Here is a 20566-nt window from a genome sequence, read left to right as displayed (position 1 = left end):
TGAATAAAATGAACTGCATTTACTTTCATACATGTGGAATAAACATGCAAAATGTGACTTAAAACAGATTTTTAAATGATTCACTTTACAAATACTATAGTTATTTTCTTTTTGGAAATCCACAAAAAAAGATGAACAGCTCATTCTAGAACTGTATTCTAATGCTTATGTACATTTAGAATACACAGTAAAGCCACGTGCTCATTTTCCCGTTGTGTGCAAATATAAATGTGGGAGAGTCTCAACAAATTTTAAGAGTGCTTAACTATCCCAGAAATGTGCATGTGTTCTCCTTTCATTCTGTTTTCTTCTATCATTGTGGTTTTTATTTTTGTACTAGTTATTTTCCACCCAGTCACGCTTCTCTTAGTCTCAGGGACTTATTTTTCTGACTGGTATAATTCAGTAAAATTTAATTACAATCTTACCTTTACAGATTAACCCATCTCCTATAAAAACTTGATCTTAATGCTGGTTTGTTTTTCCCCCCTCAGCAATCCCCAGTGCCCCTGATAAGATGCTAATGTGGGACAAAAGAGAAGCTTATTCCATGGTTAGTCCTGAGCTTATTTGCCAAGCACATGACCAGTTATTTATTGCTATTACCTATTAGTCATCATTTCCCATTTCCTATGGTTGTTTATTCTTATATTTGAATGACTTCCACTGGGAGAGTACAAATTCATTGAAATTAACATTTAAGAGACCAAAGATGGGGTTGGGATTGTGGCTCAGTGGTAGAGCACCTGCCTCACACACATGAGGCACTGGGTTCAGTCCTTAGCACCACATAAAAATAAATGAATAAAATAAAGATATTGTGTTTATTTTAAAAAAAACAAAACATTTAAGAGACCAAAGATAACCTATCAATGATGTAACAAGGTCCTGAAACTAAGTTAAAAAATAGTAACATGTTATACTCTCAAGACAAAATATTTTTCTCTTCTAATCAGCTGATATATATAATTGGATATATCACTATTGCTTTCAAATGGCTCTGCAGAAATAAAAATGAGAATCTTAGGTCAATTGGCTTATATGGTTCCATGTCAAGTTTAATTTTTTTTAATCTCTATTAAGAATCACTTATCCAATAGTCCCCACCCCTCTTATCTTTGAGAGAGATGTTTCAAGACCCCTGGTGGATTCCTGAAAGCATAGATAGTACCAAACCCTATGTGTACTATATATTTTCCTATATGTCCATACCTATTATAAAGTTTAATTTATAAATTAGGCCCAGCGCCAGACATGATAGCACATGCCTACAATCCCAGTTACCCAGGAAACTGAGGCAGGAGGATTGCAAATTTGAGGCCAGCCTCAGCAACTTAGCAAAATGCTATCTTAAACAATAAAAAAACACTAGGGATTGTAGCTCAGTGATAGAGCACCCCTGAGTTCAATCCCCAGTACTGGGTGCAGCGAGGAGGCAAGTATGACAGGGGATAATCTGGTATAGTAAGAGATTAACAATAAAAACAGGACAGTTAAAACTATAATAGACTATAAGATTTTTAAAACTATGAATTATTTCTGGAATTTTTTATTTAGTATTTCCAGACGGTGGTTGACCCTGGGTAACAAACAGAAAGCAAAACCGTGGATAAGGGGAAACTTCTATCAGGCAAAAAGTAAAGAAAGCCCTATCTTTTTTAATGGACCTTCTAATTTTCTTGCCTTTGAGAATAAATACCCATTTTAAATAAACCAGAACCTCTCTTTGGTTTTTCAGAGCTAGTGTCTGAGTGGTAACTATCTGAGGTATCATTATCTGTGAATAATTTTAGTTGCAGGTGAATCTCTTCCTAACTTACCTCATTTTTCTGCTTTCTACTTGTGTGTGCTTAAGGAAGTGATTTCTAGTTTTACTCTAAACCGAACATCCTTAAGAAGGCAAAGCTGCTTGAGGAGTCAGAACCTGTGTGGTACACATCAAAGGGAACCATACTAGATAGAATGTACATGCATTTTAAGATTTATCTCTGAGAGATCCCTTCCAAATGCTTATGGCCAAAAGTAATTAAATCTTTCATTTTTATTTTCTAATGTTGTGAAATCAGGTATCAGCCTATCCTTTTCAACCCTGTATTCTATGATTATAACTATAATTATTCTACCATAGTATTGCTTGTCTGTTTTTCACCAGAGTTTAAAATACATTTCTCTTCATGTATCGTATGCATTTCAAACTTGAGTCTAAAAGTCTTTAATATGATTATGTAGTTTGATAATTCTTATTACTATGGCTATTCCATTATTTATTCTCCTACTTTATTCTTTTTCCCAATTATGTTTTGTTAATCTCTTCATTGGAAAATACTGTTTTTGTAGAATTGCTAGTTGGAGGTGACTTTTTTTTTTTTCCAAATTCATGTAGTTCCCACTATATGTTAGCCCTTGAAGGTATAGAGATGAATGAAAGGACTGTGGGAACTGAGACAAAGTTAATAGTTGAATTGAATACCACCCGTCCATGTGGTATTATAAATATTATTAAAAATAACATTTTCAGGGCTGGGGTTGTGGCTCAAGTGGTAGAGTGCTCGGCTAGCACATGTAAGGCACTGGGTTCGATCCTCAGCACCACATAAAAATAAAATAAAGATATTGTGTTTGTGTCCACCTAAAACTAAAAAAATAAATATTTTTTAAAAAATAACATTTTCATAGAACTTCTTCGTTCATGTTGGGAATGTCAATATAGATAAGCACATATTCATATTCATAAGAATATGAATACTCCAAATCTAACACATACTGTCATATATTCACATTTGTACAACATACAACATGTGCCCATAACATACATACTGTATATGAAGATGCTTTTTTAGCTAGTATATTGTGACTTTTTTTCATATCAGTCACTATTTACCTTTAGATTACGTTTTTTTTTTTTTTTTTTTTTTTTTTGCTACTAGTGATTAAGCCCAGGGATGCACTTAATCCTCAACGCTTTTTGTTTTATTTTTTGAGAAAGGGTTTCACTAAGTTGCTGAGGCTGCCTGTGATCCACCTGCCTCCCCTGCCCTTTCAAGCAGTGGGATTATAGACATGAGCTATTGAGCCCAGAAAAACAAGGACTACATTTGATGGCCAAATAGTGTATCAAGAAAAAGCATTTCTCCACTGGCCACAAGTCCAACACAATGTTTGAATTTTCACACCAAGAACCACTTCTCCAATTCTTTGTGACACCAACTGAGTGTCCTACAATTAATTTCAGTTCTGACACTACCCAATTTAGAGCAGATTTCACAGGTTAAGGACTACTCAGTCCTACAAGACTGACTCCCTCCTCAGTCACCAGTCACACATAGTGGGTCCCCACGTTACCCACAATTCTGTCCAAGTTGGCTACAAATCAAGGGTTTCTCAATACCCTCCTCTGTATCAATCATTTTCTATAGTGGTTCACAGAATTCAAAGAAACACTTTACTTTTACTGGTTTATTATAAAAGAAATGATAGGATCCCGGACCAGGAGTTCTGTCCTCATGGAGTTATGCTGTGCCACCCTCCTGGCACATGGATGCATCCACCAACCTGGAAGCTCTTCAGAAGTTGTATTATGTTGTCATGATCTATGAAATCATTGGCCATTAAAAGTTAGCACAATATTCAGCCCTTTTTCTCTCTGGAGAATTTTTATCTTTTTTTTTTTCTACATAGGTCAAGCATTTTTTCACATGCTTATTAATCATTTGATTTTTCTTTTATAAATTTCCTGCTGTATCTTATGTTCATTTGTTGGTGTATATGTTAATAATTTGTAGTTGCTTAATATGCAAAAGACAGTTACTTAATAAATTATCCTGATTACCTAGTATCGTTAGTTATATTTAAGAGATTAAAGAATAGGGGCTGGGGTTGTGGCTCAGTGGTAGAGCACTCGCCCAGCACATACATGAGGTGCTGGTTTTGATCCTCAGCACCACATAAAAAATAAATAAATAAAATAAAGGAATTGTGTTCAAGTACACCTAAAAAAAAAATATTTAAAAAAAATATCAAAGAATAAAAATCTTATTAAATTTTTTTGAGAACCTACTATATAACATTGTGCTAGGTTGGGGCATAGAAATGTAAGTTACACCTCAGTCCTGCTCTTAAATAAATTGCAGTCTCATAGGAAGGACTGTAATATAGTGTGGTAAGTACTATAATAGAATTATGTATATATAATAAGCACATTCATTCAGCAAATAGTTATTGTGTACTATAGACCTGGGACTGCTCTGGGCACTAAGAATATAGTGGTGAATCAGGTAGACATATAGGAATAAATAAAACAGTCTGTTGCTCAGGACCACATCATTTTATACCTCTGTTTGGTATTATTATAAATAGTATTTCAATTCTCTCTTGGTATCTAAAATGTAATGAACTTTAAGGTTAAATATTGAATTTGCTTTGGACCCAATCCATATTAACCCTACAAGATCAATAAAATTTCACATTCTTAGCAAGAGCAGCAGAGTACACAAATTAGTTTCATAGTAAATTTTCAATAATCAATGTCTGGTTTTTAACACTTTTTAAGCTTAATTTAATGCCAGTTTTGAACATAGAATATGTCAAGCTAGTTCCATTAATGAAAGAAAAAGCAATGATTAATTTAAAACTATCACAGGGACCCCAGGAATTAACTTTGGAGGTTTTCCTTTGTTTAAACATAAATTTTATTTCAGTACTATTATTTATTTGTATTATATTTTCAGAAGATAGGTAACATTTAAAAATTATTTCTTGATTCCATCACAAATATTCCTAGTACTTGACTTTAAAATTGGATTCACTAGACCAGAAGAAATTACATGAAATGGCTTTGTATAAGACTAGATTTCCATTGTTTATTACTATGCATTAACACATCACAAGATGTAGTAGCTTGAAGCCACAATCATTTATGATCCTGCAGTCTAGACAGGACTTAGCTTACTAGTGCTTCTGCTGGTCTATCTTGGGGTCTGTCCTACAGCTTCATTGTCTGGGGGCCTCACTAGAGATGGAGGTCCACAGTGGCTTAAACCACACATCTGCATCCCAGTTGGAAAGTGCAATCATCCATTGACTGGCCGAACCCCTCCCTTTCCCTGGTCTCTTGCTTTTGGTAGTCTGCTTGACCATTTTTCTAATAAAAAATATATATATTGATTGATTAACCTTGTTACATTTATTAGTGTGTTTCTGTGGGGAAAAGACAAGTGATATTACTTCATTTTTACATCTTTCCCAGGATAATGACTTTCTATAATTTTAAGAGGTATCTGGTCTTTGAAGTGGTTTTCAATTTGCCATGTCTTGAGACTAATTACATCATGTAGTTAGTTTAATAATCATTTATATTCTTTTTTTAAAAAACAGGCAATTGCTGGCTACTTTGATATATATTTTGAGAAGAATTGCCATAACAAGGTAAGTATCATGAGTTATCATGAATTAATTATGCAGAGTACATTGTATTTTATTTTTGTGCCCTAAGGTGTTTGGTCATAAGCATTTTGCTGTTGTAAGCAATTGGAACTCGTATTTGATTTAGTAGATTAATGTACCATGATATTAAAAATCTTGTACTTCATCAGATACTTTTAAACTTTACCAATGTAGGTCATGTTCTCCACGGGCCCCCAGAGTACCAAAACACACTGGAAACAAACAGTGTTTCTACTGGAAAAGCCATTTTCAGTTAAAGCAGGTAAGAAAGAAAAGAAGGGGAAAGTATCTTATTCATTCTAAAGTAAACAGTATTCATTTTGAAGCCATTCTTTATGTGCCTACTGTACTTTAATATAACAGATCTAAGATGTTATTAGAACTTACCATCTACATAAATCTTAGACAGCAGTATCATTTAAATATGTACTTTAGGGCTGGAATTGTGGCTCAGTGGTGGAACACTCCCCTAGCATGGGCGGGAGCCGGGTTCGATTCTCAGCACCACATAAAAATAAAGGCATTGTGTTGTGTCCATCCAAACCTAAAAAATAAATATTAAAAAAAAAGTTGATGGTTGCTATAAATAAAGCCAGAATGGCGACTTTCAAAAAAAAAAAAAGTACTTTAATTTTAAGGTAATTTGTACCTAATAGGGAATATCTAAAATGTAATGAACTTTAATAATACTAAATTAGAATAAAAAGGATTTTTATTTTTTAAAAACTAATGTTCAATAGTTATATATTCAGTATACATTTGTCTGGAATTCTCTCCAGTATCTCCTCTCTGGTCCATCTGTTTATATCTTACTCAGTTCAAGGGCTGATCATATTCTGTATTCCTTTGTTTTAACCTCATTGATTGTTTACTTGTATTTGCACCTGTAGTTATCATATACCACACACTTAACTACAAAAATTAGAATTTGATTATGAAATTTCTTATCCTTTTATAATGAAAGTCTTATTCCACCTTAACTGAAAGCCTTCTGAAGGACAGGAATGCTCATTACACAAAATTCAATGAAAAGAGACCCCATATCACTAGTAACTAGGGAGAGGCCAAATAACTAGAATCGTGAAACACTTTCTCATCCATCAGTTTGGGGGAAAAAATTCCATAAAATTTAACAATGCTAATTGCTGGCAATAATGTAGCCCAATTAAATTTTCATGCTCTTTTCCTGTTAGTTTTAGTAGGTGTAATTGAATGAACAGTTTGATACCATCAAGTTAGATCTAAATGTGCCATCCCTGCAACCCAGCAATTTTTTTTTTCTTGGCATATATTCTGAACAGTCTCTCCTATAACATGTATGCAAAAAATTAAATTGAAGGAGCTAGGACAGAATGTTAAGATTTGACAGAGCTAAATGAATGGTGAGCTTTAAGTGGTCATTTTCCTAATCTGTTTCTGTTTCATAAAATTCCAAGATAGTTTAGATTTTGTATTGATCTATAAATTGAATAATAGATGCGAATAAACACTGCTAGTGAAAAGCTGCAGCTTGTCCTTTTCTTGCTTTGAAGCTGAATGCTATGGAAATAAGACCTTGATAGTGTCATTTTCTGTCTCCAGAAAGCTAGAGTACAGCAAAACTGAAGTGAGGCGGACACAAATAAAGTCCTTTTATTTATTTAGTTAGTTAGTTAGTTGTAAATGGACACAATATCTTTATTTATTTTTATGTGGTGCTGAGGATCGAACCCAGAGCTTCACACGTGCTAGGCAAGCGCTCTACCACTGAGCCACAACCCCAGTTCACAAATAAAGTCCTTTTAGATCCTTACTTTTTGTTTTTGTTTTTCTGTAGCTCTGTTATTTGCATTACATTAATGTTTGGAAACTTGAAAAATGTTACTTTTTTATACTAACCATTTTGCCACCTCATTTTTTTTTTAAAGGTAGCACTAGCCTTTCCTCTAGGGATGGTTTATATAAGGGCCTGGTCCTTCTGGAATCTATTGAATACAGTCCAGAAAGACTGCATTCTGGATTCACATAAAGGGTATATGGACACTTTTTACCAAAGCTTAAAAATGAGCACTGAAAAAACTAAAACTAAGTTAGTGGCAACAAAGGAAAGCAGCAAAACTTAGACACTTAAAAATTCTTGAAGTCCAGCATTCAGACATTGAGTATGGGAAAATATCATTTGGGAGAAACAGAACCTGAAACAATGGAATTGACAGATAAGCATGTTTGAGTAAATAAATACCAACTACTTTTTTTTTTTTTTTTTTTTGGTGATGCTGGGGATTGAACCAGGATCTTGTGCATACAAGGCAGGCATTCTACCAACTGAGCTATATCCCCAGCCTCCAACTACATTTTTATGAATGTAGCAAGGAGAATATGAGAAGATCATTTAAATACAAATGGAACTTCTAGAATATCTGAAGTGAAAATGATATTTGATGGAATTAGTGGCCGAAGAAAATATGAACGAACTTGAAGATTTAAACAGAAAGGGAAAAGGATTTTTATTTTTTAAAAACTGCATTCATAATAACATGTGGAAAAATACCAAACTCTATCCTTATTTTGTAATAAACACACAAAAAAAGAAAAAAAAAAAAACACCTATGATACACGAATTGCTGATCAGCAAAAATCTTTTAGAAACTAAAAGCCCTTAACCATGAGCTAAGGAAAAGTGAAACATGTAGAGAGGGACAAAAAAAAAAAAAGTAACCTCAAAATACTTATCAGAAACTATGTAGAGTCAGATGATGTTTTCAAGAAACATCTGAAAGAAATTGGCAATCTGGATTCTATATCTAGAAGAAACATAATTTTTTTTGAGGGGGGGGGTACTTTACATATTGCCAATACAAGATACACCAAGCTAAATGTTTCAAGTGGAAATAGAAATTCACAAAGCAAAAAGAAGTGGAAAATGACATAAATTATGAATGTTTAAATACATAGAAGAGGCTGCTTTCTCATTTATTTAATTTCTTAAAAGAGAATTGACTAGCTAAAGCAAAAAATATTGTGAGTTTCAGAACACGGGGAAATAAAATATGTAACAATGATCGAAGATTAAAGAAAATGAAAATGTATTGTGAAGTTTTTTTTTTTTTAGAGAGAGAATTTTTTAATATTTATTTTTTAGTTTTCGGTGGACACAACATCTTTATTTTATTTGCATATGGTGCTAAGGATCAAACCCAGTGCCCCACGCATGCCAGGCAAGCACGCTACCGATGAGCCACATCCTCAGCCCCAAAGAAAATATTATTTATAGCAGCATCAAGACAAATTAAATCTTAGGGATAAAAATTTAATAAATTAATAAACCTATACACTCAAAACTTTAGAATAATAAATTGAGAGAAATTTTAAAGAACTAATTAAATGAAGAGAAATACTCAGAGTTGGAACAGTGGTATTGTTAAGATGATACTTCTCCCAAATTTTGTTGATTCAATGCAGTCTCAATCAAAATTCCAGTTTTGTAGAAATTGACAAACTAATTCTAAAATTAATATGAAAATGCAAAAGACCTAGAATAGCCAAAATAATGTTGAGAAAGAATCTTGTTGGATATCTTGTACTGTGTGATTTCTAGACTCCTAAAAATGTTATATTAATTCAGATAGTATAGTATACTACAGACATATAGATTAATTTCACACAGAGAATCCATAAATATACCTCTCTGTATAATTAGAATTTTACAAAAAGCAGTATATTTCAGTGGCTAGTCTTTGCAACAAAATGTGCTATATCAACTAAATATTCATATAAGAAAACAATGCATCTCCATTCTTAGTACCACACCCAAAAACTAACATGCACAAAAACTGAGTGGATTATAGATCTAAATATAAAAGCTTAAGACTATAAAATTTATAGAAGATAACTTACAATAATCTTTGAGACTTTAGGGTGGTGAATATATGAGAGTGGATGTTGGCAAGACATTGAACTATAATGTGTAAAATATGCACACTTTATTTTGGGTAAATAACACCTTAATAAAGTTAATATTTTAAACTATTCATTGGACAGGAAATATCTGTAGAAGAAAACACAAACTCCTTACTGTGGCCGTTTATAGTCTGGCCATTATTTTTAATCATTTTCACCCCCAGCCTTTCAAAACCCCATATGCTCTAGCTATACACACTGGTCCTTTTTCAGCTAACTTTCCTATGTCTTCTTCCTCCTTGCCTTTGTCCAAGGTGTCTTCTACCTAGGAAGCTGTTCTGACCACTTTTACTTGATAAATTCCAATTTACCCTTTGCAACTCAGCTCATTTCTGTAAATCTTTCTTCACTTTCCCCAGAAAGTTAATTCCACCTTTCTTTGTTCTCCCAAATCAATTTATTTGCTTACATATGTGTTATAACATCTCAGTATGCTGTGATAAAGAGTGCTAATAGAAGATGAGTTACTTGCCTCTCCTTTTTGATCTAATATGGTACTTGGTATATTGTAAACATTAGGCTGAATTATAAATACAATAATTGCATGGTCATTGAAATTTAATTTCCTCTAGTCAGTTTAAGTGATACTATGCCAATGGAATGTAGCTGGCTGCTATATATGGTTGGCCCAGTTTGCCAACTCTGATGTTCTGAGAAATTTCATATGGTACTTGACTTAGTGTTCAGATTGATCTTTGTGTGGCTGAAGAGAGTTCTCTGTAGTTAGGTTTAAACTAAGAGTAGTTTTTTACTCAGTGTGCTATAAAATTTTTAAATAAAATCAGGAGTCTAGTTGGGAGATTTTTACCATGTATATGAGGCTTTTTGGGGTACCCAAAAGGTAATGCAAGATTATGGGTGCTCTATCCTTGAGCTATTATTATCATCAGCCCTTTTTGTTTTTTATTTTGAAATAGGAGCTCTTAAATTTTCCTTGACTGATCTTCAGCTTGTGATCCTATGCCTCAGCCTCCCAAGCTACTGGGATTATAGGCATGTACCATCACATTCTTGTCAGATGACAAGAGTCTTTTTTTTAAAATAAGCAAAATATTATAAACATTTCTGTACGTTGTTCTGCTTAGGTTGGTATGTATGTATAATGTTTAGTCTTTTTGATAGTGGTAAATCTATCCTTAGAGACAGACTCTATATTTAGAAAATAAGAAAAGGCAACATTAATAGAGAATTTCTCAGGCTAAGAACTTTGCATTAAAAAAAATGTTAAGAATTCAGGTAAAATGCACTTTGCTAAAAGCACAATGTAACTATAAAATAATGAGTGTATCTATTTTGGCTTAGTTTATTGTTTTTGTTGTTTTATTACAACCTGGTGCTAAAAATAGTTCCAAATAAAAGTACTCAATAACATCTGAACCACTTCTAGTATTGTGGGACCAAAGGATCTGCCTCCCAGAATGAGTAGATTTAAAGCAGTTAGAGAACACTTTCTTTCAATGTAGGGTATTTCTTCTTTACAAATAATGTAAAATTTTATCTTACAAGCTTATATGGTAGTATTTACTTTAAAAATCCAGATCCATTTCTTGTGGTTTAGCTTCTTTTTTTTTTTTTAATTTTTAGTTGTAAATGGACACAATTACTTTATTTTTATTTTATTTTATTTTTTATGTGGTGCTGAGGATCATACCCAGTGCCTCACATCATGTACTAGGCAAGTGCTCTACCACTAAGCCACAACCCCAACCCCTCATGTGATTTTGCTTTAAGAATAAAATTAAGATAAGGTTGGGCACAGTGGCACACGCTGTAATCCCAGCTACTCAGAGGCTGAGGCAAGAGGACAAGTTCAAAGCCAGCCTGGCCAACCTGGTAAGACCCTGTCTCGAAATAAAAATATAAAAAGGACTGGGGATGTATCTCAGTGGTAGTGCCCCTGGGCTCAATCACCACTACCCAAAAAAAAAAAATCAGGCAGGCTATTTATATCTCTTTGAATATGTACACATGGTATAAGTTTTTATGTGATGAAGAAATCAAGGGTTTTGTTCATTTTTTGACTCTGCTTTAATAAGAATGATTGTTGTATTTTTCTTTTCTTCTGGGAAAATAATATTTCATTGTCCTGGAAGAAATTAATTTTTAAAAAGAGTCTAACAGTTGAAATCAGTTTTGTTCTTGACTGAACTGCAGCACTGTGTGATACACTAATAGCTGTCTGCCGGTGATAAACTCAAGAGTACAGCTCAGTTCTCCAATGCCTTTTGCAGAACTCCCCACAATATCCACTCTCAACAACATCCGTCATTTTGTATCTATTTGACACTGATTAATTACCCTGATCTATCCTGGTGTTGCAGCCACTTCAGTTAGGCCTGAACAATTGAAGGGAGTTCAGCAGTATGAATTAATATGTTTATTATTGTGACCCTCCATGCCATTTAATTAACTTAAATAAGTGTGTGTGTACATCCTAATCTCAGAAATTAATATTATGAAAAAAATATTTTACTCATATTTTAAGACATGAAAATAGCTGTAGCTCCTTGTATATATTAGACAATTCATGTTATTTTGCTTTTTCAGATATCTTGTTTTTAATAATTCTTAAAATTTTGTCTTCTGTGAAAACTTAAAACAGAAATATTCGTTACTAATTCATTTTGACTTGGAATATTTTTCCAAATGGAGGAAGTCCTCTTATATCACTTGAATCTGAAATTAAGAATTTTGATATTCTGCTATATAAGCAGCATGGAACATTTTCATTTTGACTCTTACACTACGGATTGACTGAAACATTAACAAACAAGTAACTTAGTTTTTTCAAACACATCAAATACAACCTAATGAAAGAGCAGCAACCATTAGAGCAAATACATTAAAAGGCTTATTTGCAGCAATACCTCATCTACATCAACAAAAATATCACGAAAGTAAACGCACCAAATTTTTTTTAGATGGTGGTTAAACATTTTAAATAATGCCCATCACCTTTAATAATCACTGAACAGCAAATCAGAGCAATCAGATTCTGGAGAGTTTTTTTGTTTAGCTAGATAACCGTGTTTTTGTTGTTTCTTTTTGCTTGTTTGGCTTCTACTAACATACAGTGCTATGAAGGTGGCAGAAATATAAAACTGGAATTTATTTTATGAAGAGGCATACCTGATAATCCATCTTAAGGAATTAATTCAGAATTCAAACTTTTTTTTAATGTTCACTACTTTAAGAAGTGACAGCAATATTTAATTGCTTTTTTTTCTTTAAACTAACTTACTTTATAGATTTTTTTTCATTTTATATCGTTAAACCTGTTGACCTTTTCTTTTGGTTTTATACTAAATAGATTATATTACTGTACTGTATTTACACAATTGTATTGAATCTTCAGTGATTTAAAATGCCTTACTTAATTTGATGAATCTCTATAATGGATCCTCTAATTTTTCTTCTATGTTTTATTTTTGTATTTTTTAAAGCATCACATTTTTTTTCAAATCATTTTATCATGCTATAATTTACATATGATAAAAAATTTGCTTTAATTTTACGGTCTGATAAGTTTTGACAAACGTCTACACCACCACATTTCCATCAGTCCCCTGTGTGATCAGCTCCCCAACTCCCAATTCCAAGAAGGCCAAGACCCCCACTGATGCGCACTGTCACTGAATTCAAGAATTCTCTATTCTAGAGTTATATATCTGTGAAATTATTCGGATGTATTCTAGCTTCATTTACTTAGCTTTCTTTTTTGAAATCCATCTGTGTATCATTACTTTGTTCCTTCTTATTGCCAAGTAGTATTTTGTTGTATTAACATACCACAACTTACACATTCACTGTTGGTAGACCTTAAGATTGTTTTCAGTTAGGGGCCATTGTGAACAAAGTTTCTAGGAATGTTTCATATGAAAAAATATTAGTGCAGACTGTGTTCCCATTTCTCTTGGGTTAATACCTAGAGGTGAAATTACTTAGTCTTTAACACTTGATAAGAAACTGACAGATTTTTTTCAAAATGCTGTACTATTTAACATTCTTAACACTATTGTGAGTTTATGTGCTCAGCATCCTTGGCAACACTTACATAGAAGGTCATTTTAATATAAGCAATTCCATTAGGTATGTATTTAGTTGACATTTGCCTGATGATTAATGATGTTGAGCATCTTTTCATATAGTTATTGGCTGTCCGTTTCTTTTTTGTGAGGTTTCTATAAAACATTTTGCTTAATTTTTAAGGAGATTATTGGTCTACTTATTGAGTTGTAAGAATCATTTGTGTACATTGTTAAAAGTTCTTTGTCAGATATATGTATTGCTAATATTTTTATCCCCATTCCTGTCTTTTCATTTTCTTAATAACTTTTAAAGAATAGCAATTTTTAATGTTTTGATGAAGTCAGATAATTTGAAGTTTGTGCTTTTGTGTCCCAATTTTAAAACCTTAGCCTATTCTAACATCACAAAGATTTTAATGTCTTTGAAAAATTCTAGTTTTGCTTTTTAGAGTTAGGTCTATAATCTGTTTCATGTTAATTTTAGAGTTAACGATTCATCTTTTCCCAAATGTATATTCAGTTGCTCCATTATCATTTCTCAAAATAACTATTCTTTTTCCATTTAACTACCTTGACTTCTTTGTGAAAAATTAATGGACCACATATGTATAGGTCTATTTCTGAGCTCTTGTTTGTTCCACTGATCTGTATTACTGTGTGTTTTTAGGACACTATGAGTCCTCCTGCTTTTCATTCTCAAAATTGTTTTGGCTATCCTAGAATCTATATTTACATGTCCAGTTTTAAATAAGCATGTACATTTTTACCTGCAAGAAAAGCCTGCATATCCTAGGATTAGGATTATGTTAAATCTGTAGACTCAAAAGAATAGTCATCTTCACAATATTGACTCGTTCGTCCACAAACAAAACATTTCCCCACTTACTTGGATCATCTTTAGAGTTTTTTCAGTTTTATGTGAATAAATCACGGACGTATGTTGATACATTTACCTTAAGTATTTTGTGCTGTTTTGAAACTATTGTATATATTTTTGTTTTTTGAAGTTTCTAATTCTTCATTGCTAATATATGGAAATAATCTTGGCTTTATATGGTTTGACTGCGGTAAACATGTTAGTGCTAGTAGCTTTTTTTTTTTAATTGTTTTAGAATTTTCTCTCTATAACAATTGTTTGCAAATGAAGACTTATTTTTTATTTCCAACCTGTTGCCTCACCTGCCCATTCTTTTTTTTTTTTTTTTTTTTTTTAAGGAGAGAGAGAGAATGAATCTTTTTTGTAGATGGACAAAACACAATGCCTTTATTTTTATGTGGTACTGAGATCGAACCCAGGTCCTGCCAGTGCTAAGCAAGCGCTCTACCACTGAGCCACAATCCCAGTCCCCGCCCATCTCTTTATACCCTGACAAGGACAGTGATGGGATACTGAGTACTAGTAGTGAAAATTCTCCTCCTTGCCTCACTCTGAGGCCAACGAAGAAGGCATTCCGTCTTCATCATTAACAGTGATATATCTGCACTTTTTCATGGATTCCCTTTATCAAGTTAAGGAAGATTGCTTCTGTTCCTGGCTTGCTGAGAGCTATTATCATGAAAGACTTTTGTCACATGCTTTTTCTACACTTCATGAAACAATCATGATTTTTCTCTTTTGATTGAAAAAGAGTTCAATGCTAGCCTGAGCAAATTAGTGCACCTGGATTCAATACCTAGTACAGCAAAAAAAAAGAAAGAAAGTATTGAAGTTTGCTTTGGCAAGTAGTTAATCTTTACCATGATCGTTTTGAAGTTTTATTGGGGAGCACAAGAGTAGACTTTACTCAGAGTGGTTTAGCTCCAGTGCTGAAGCAAAACCTGATACTTCTTCCAAAATCAAAACATTAACAGTTGTTCAGTTTCCTTCTTTCCTGGCTGCATAGAATTCAGACATCTCCAAGCAAGCCCAAGCTGTGGTAATTATTTGGCTTATTGCTCCCTAGGAGTTGGGTTTTTGCTCAGAACCATGGAGTTTTACCCTACAATGCACAGGCCAATTATTTAGCCAAACTCTACATTAGATTTCTCCAACTCTTTCACTGAAAATAGCATCTGCAATTAATTTTATCTTTTTCTCCCTAACAGTGTATCTAATTTATTCTAGTTCTTGTCATATGCTTATGTAGAGCATTCAAGAATATAAGTAATATAGCAATGGTGTCATCTTTGCTGTGTTCTCACTTTAACCCAAGTGGCGCTATATTTGCTTTTTATCATGTTTTCTTTCAGGTTTAAATAAAGACTCTAAGGAAGTTACTCTTTTTATTCCTATGTTAATGATAGACTTTTTTATGAATTGATGTTGAATTTACTAATAGCATTTTGGTTTTTATGTGGTAATTTCAACATGTATATGCCCTATAATCCAGCAATTTATTTCCTATACTACAAAGAGACATTCTTGTAGTACGGACACAGTCCTGGGACTCTTAACAGGCATATGTTCTGAGATGTATGTTGTTGGGTGATTTTATCATTGGGCAAATCTCAGAGTGTAACTACAGAAACCTAGATGATAGAGCCTGCTGTTCCCTTACCTATACAATATGTGGGGTCCATCTCCAACCAAAATGTTGTTACATGACACATGCCTATATATAAGAATCGTTATAGTATTTTTTATAATAAGAAACAAAATAATTCAAAAAGAATGGATAAATAGCAGTCATTATTACAGCTTAATACAATACCATTGGGAACATGAGTGAACTGTAGCTCCTTGCCTCAGATTAATCTCAAACACTGAATGAAATAAGCAAGCCATGGAAGAAATACAGTACATTTTACATTGCTTTGTACTGTTTTAGAGCATATAAATGCTAAATAGTATATTGTTAAACTAAGCAACACAGACATTAAGGGTACACCTACATGAAATAAAATTATTTTGAATAGGTAATGGAACAAAAAAGTTCTGGTTGCCTCATAAAAAAGAGGAATGTGGGGGCTGGGGTTATGTCTCAGTGCTTGCCTCACACGTGTGAGGTAGTGGGTTTGATCCTCAGCACCACAAATAAATAAAGATTATGTCCATTTACAACTAAAAAAATATTTTTTTTAAAAAAAGGGGGGATGTGGTAGATGGACACAGTAGGAGGTTTCATTAGTGTTGGTGAGGTTCTAAGCCTTGTGTCGGATTCGAGGAGGTCATTTTATTATTTGTGAACCTCAAATACACATTATCTGTCTTTTTATACATATGAACTCCTTTATAAAACATTAACTAAATTAAATGAGTTACACTAAGATATACTATTAATAAGTGAGAAGAAACAAGCCATTAAATTGTAAAAATCAACAGTTGTCTTCACTGTTGAAAATTCAAAATGTAAGTGAAACCCAGTATGCAAGTTCATAATTACTGTTCTCCATCATGTACTCATAAAAACAATGTCAGTTTAACATAAAATTGCCATTCCTTCCTCGTTTCAGTATCTGTAAATAGTAAATTCAAGGTAAGGTTGTTGGTATAAAATAGAAGTTTAAAAATGTTGATAACAGCTAAATATTATCTGTGTTCAAAATTGAAAAATTTCAAATGTTTGAAAATATTGACTTTTTATTTCTTCCCTAAATCATTTCTTTAACAGATAATATGTATTAAAGTATATGAATTTAAATATTAATGTTTTTATAAGCAAGTGACTGTCTTTACAAAAACATGTCACAGGGTAGTAAAATTTAGACCCTTTTCTGTTTATTATACTAGATTTAAAGCTATGAAGATTATTTTCTCAGAGCTGGGACAAAATACGTGTTGAATAAATATTATCAATTATTATTACTTAATGATTGCCTGAACACTGTGAAGGCCATGTGACTGGTACTCTCCCAAGAATGCTATTGTGAGCATTGCCGGGTTTCTGTTTTCGAGATTAAAAGGCTCAGGGGTCACTCCAGGTAAACTGGGTTAACTGGGCTGTGCAAAATAACCACACAAGAGACACAAATACATTTTTCTTTTGGGTCGCTGTGAAGGCTCCTCTGATCTTAAGGGTCGGCAGGAAGAGAGAGAGAGCACGCACTGACCCCTTTTATTGAGGAGAAGCTATTCAAATGAGGCAAGGGGTCAGGTTTCAGGGGGCTGAGTCTATCTTCATGATGTCCACTGTCAGCAGGTTGATTGACATCTGGGTAGGCCACACCCAAGGGCACAGTAAGAGAAGGGGACACACACAACGCACTTCCATGGAAGATTCTATCCTAAACAGGGCAAGGGGTTATATTACAAAGGAACAGGTGAGCATAGCTTCACCCATGGGGCTGTAGCAAGACACACCCATGCACGAGACACTGACCCTTGAACCCAAGAAGGGTGGGGAAAGCTCTGCCACATTTCTGTGACCTCAGCACCCAGCCGGGGAGTGTGACTCAGTCACGTGTAAGGTTGGTCTCCCACAGAGCATAGCATATGAAATAGGGCATTGAATTCATTTTCTTAACAATATATAGGAATAAGGGGCTGGGCCTGGGGCTAGGGCTAGGGCTCAGTGGTAATGCACTTGCCTGGCATGTGAGGCACTGAGTTCGATTCTCAGCACCACATATAAATAAATAAAATAAAGGTCTATCAAAAACTAAAAAAATAAAAATTAATATAGAGGAATAAATTAGATATAAAAGCTAAAGCCACATGTACACATTAATTTATGACTGGACTTAAAATCATTTTTTATATTTTGCTGAATGGAATGTACCTTGTACCACATTATTTCTTCTTTAATTTCTTAATTTTGCATTAAAGTACATGTCTCACTTTTTTGCAAAGATACATATAGAATGGGACAGTAATGGGATCATTATATTCTGAAAATATCAATTCAGTGGTTTTGTTAGATTTTGCTTGTGGCTGTTTTGTTTTGTGGTTGTTTGTTTTATTAAGTATTTTATTAAGTATTTACAAGGATGCTTCAGTCATCTTACTTGAAGTCTCATAGTGTCCACCCAGTTTATGAAGCTATTCCTAATTCCGTTGGTGTGATCTTACTCTCATTAAAGCAAGGAATGATGATCAGTTACAACTGAGCAATCTCTCTTGTTATTTTTAAATAGCTCTTCACAAATGGATGAAAAAAAATTAAATGAGAAGTATTTATATCAAAAGCACATAAATAATTCCATTTTGGAATAAAAAAAGAACAATCAGTGTTTAGGAACTCGGCCTTTGCCTTTAAACAGATATGTAATGTAAGTTTTCCCATCTGATTTTCCTCAAAATGCCATTCACTGAAGGCTCATTGTACATGGTTTCTGTCCCTTATAACTGCCATTACACGTATACTCTAAGTCTGGTTAGCCATGACTTTAGCCCTGCCCTTGGATACGTCACTGATTCTCATGAAACTGCCCTTTCTTGCCTTCCAACCATCCCCACTCCACCCTCACCTCCAGCACACTTTTAGACACAAGCTTGTCATGTAATTATTGATAATAGCTATTTCTTTCACCCTTGATCATGAACTCTTTGTGGACAGGATCCTCTCATTTGGTTTTCTCTCTGCCCAGAACCCACCATACAGCCTTCTGTTCAAGAGTTTAATAAAACTGCTCCCTAACCCTGCATGACCACTGTGGTTCTGCACTCTTTCTCAAGGATTTGATACTATCATTGTAGTTAGTTCTTGCCTTGTTTAAAAATACATAAAATAAACTGCCCTAACAAATGAAGCCTATTAATTTTAAAAATAAATAAAAATTTTTAAAAATTAGGGAAACATCAACACACACACACAAAAAAAGGAAATTGCTAGGTATCGTGAACTTTTCTACTAGTTTGTATTTCTTGAATTCTTAACCTTTTTTTTTTTTTTTGCCTTTTATAGGTGAAGTCTTGAAAGGAAAGATCACAGTTCATAAGAATAAGAAAGATCCTCGTTCTCTCATTGTGACAGTCACATTGAATAATTCAACTCAAACTTATGGTCTCCAGTGAAAAAGGTCATAAAAGCACAACTTGCAAATTTTAGTGTGGGGATAGGAAGCAGATCCCGCCTTCACGAGACTCCTCAGTAAGGGAGGCAAGAGAAGCTCACCTATCACCCAGGGCAGAGACCTGCTTATCCTCATGGTGCATAGTTACTGTATTCTTAGAAGTCTGCTTAGCCAGATTTAGCCAAATGCAATCCCTCAGATGGGCCTGTTTTCAGTGATAGTCGTTTTTTGCTTTTAGTAAGTTTCTTACTATAAATTTTAAATTAATATACTAGTTTTTGGATAATGTTTATTAAACTAGTTATACAGAGAAGCACACATTTTATTGCAGGTTTTCTCTGTAAGGAGCAATAGTTTTTAGTAGTAGTATTTGAGAATATCAGAATATAATGTTAAAGAACAAGCGTAAGGAACTGAAAGCAAGTTCTACAAATCAGATTTGAGGATATCATAGTTGACCATCCTGTCTCACATGCTGTAGTTCTCATTTTGTAGTTTATTCCTTCTTTGTGAATATTCTTTAGCCATAGACTTCTAGCATTACCCAGGAAATCTAATTTCAATATATTGATCTTAGGTTTCATAGAAGTTTTTTTAAAATAAGATAAATGTGCACCTATTTACTAACATTATGTTTTTCAACTAGATGTGCAAAGGTTATATATGTAATTGTTGGTACATTTAAATCTCTGTAAAATTATGTCATTTGCAATTGATTCATTTTGAAATGGAAAATGAAAAATATTCAATAAAATGTATAAAACTCTTAGCATTAAAAGATATTTCAGGGTAATAACACCTTTTATAAAATCAGAAGCATTCTAGACAAAATGAATCTTTTAAAAAAAAAAAAATTGGATTTGGGAGAGCAGGGTACTGGAGTTTTAACCCAGGGGTGCTTTAATCACTGAGCCATATCTTCAGTCCTTTTTGTTTAATTTGAGACAGTGTCTTGCAAGTTGCTTAGGGCCTCAAACTGGCAATCTTCTTGCCCCAGCCTCCCAAGTCGCTGGGATTACAGGTGTGTGACACCTGCCCAGTTTAAAAAATAGGTATTTTAATAGGAGAAGTGGACCATGTGCCTCAGTTAAATTCAATGTCTGGTTCTTTGTCAAAACAAGACATCCTCAGGTGTCTGTGCTCAAACACCAGCTCCAGCTTCTGCTTGCAGTTTGTTATACATTTCAGGTGTTTAGAATAGTGCCTGGCACATAAAAAACACTAAA

The 20566-nt window shown here is 33.6% G+C and overlaps 1 protein-coding gene across 3 annotated transcripts in view; it reads left to right on the top strand.

Annotated features, from left to right (window-relative positions):
• The window catches only part of Prmt3 (protein arginine methyltransferase 3), a 121077-nt gene extending 100968 nt beyond the window's left edge, over positions 1–20109 (top strand). For 2 of the 3 annotated variants that reach the window (XM_046438248.2, XM_046438246.2), the window contains 3 exons: positions 5374–5424; positions 5617–5704; positions 19232–20109. In XM_046438248.2, the coding sequence (XP_046294204.1) occupies positions 5374–5424; positions 5617–5704; positions 19232–19341 (249 nt within the window). In that variant the 3' untranslated portion in view covers positions 19342–20109. Of the gene's footprint in view, positions 1–5373; positions 5425–5616; positions 5705–7713; positions 8511–19231 lie in introns of those variants that run through there. The other variant, XM_046438247.2, reaches the window with a different exon arrangement.
• The last annotated feature ends 457 nt before the right edge of the window (positions 20110–20566 follow it).

Source organism: Marmota monax, unplaced genomic scaffold (assembly GCF_021218885.2).
Source record: "Marmota monax isolate L192 unplaced genomic scaffold, Marmota_monax_Labrador192_F-V1.1 WCK01_AAM20220418_F8-fsc00061, whole genome shotgun sequence".
Lineage (NCBI taxonomy): Eukaryota > Metazoa > Chordata > Mammalia > Rodentia > Sciuridae > Marmota > Marmota monax.
The sequence above is the reverse complement of the archived record's forward strand: the minus strand, read 5'-3'. Positions and strand labels throughout refer to the sequence as shown.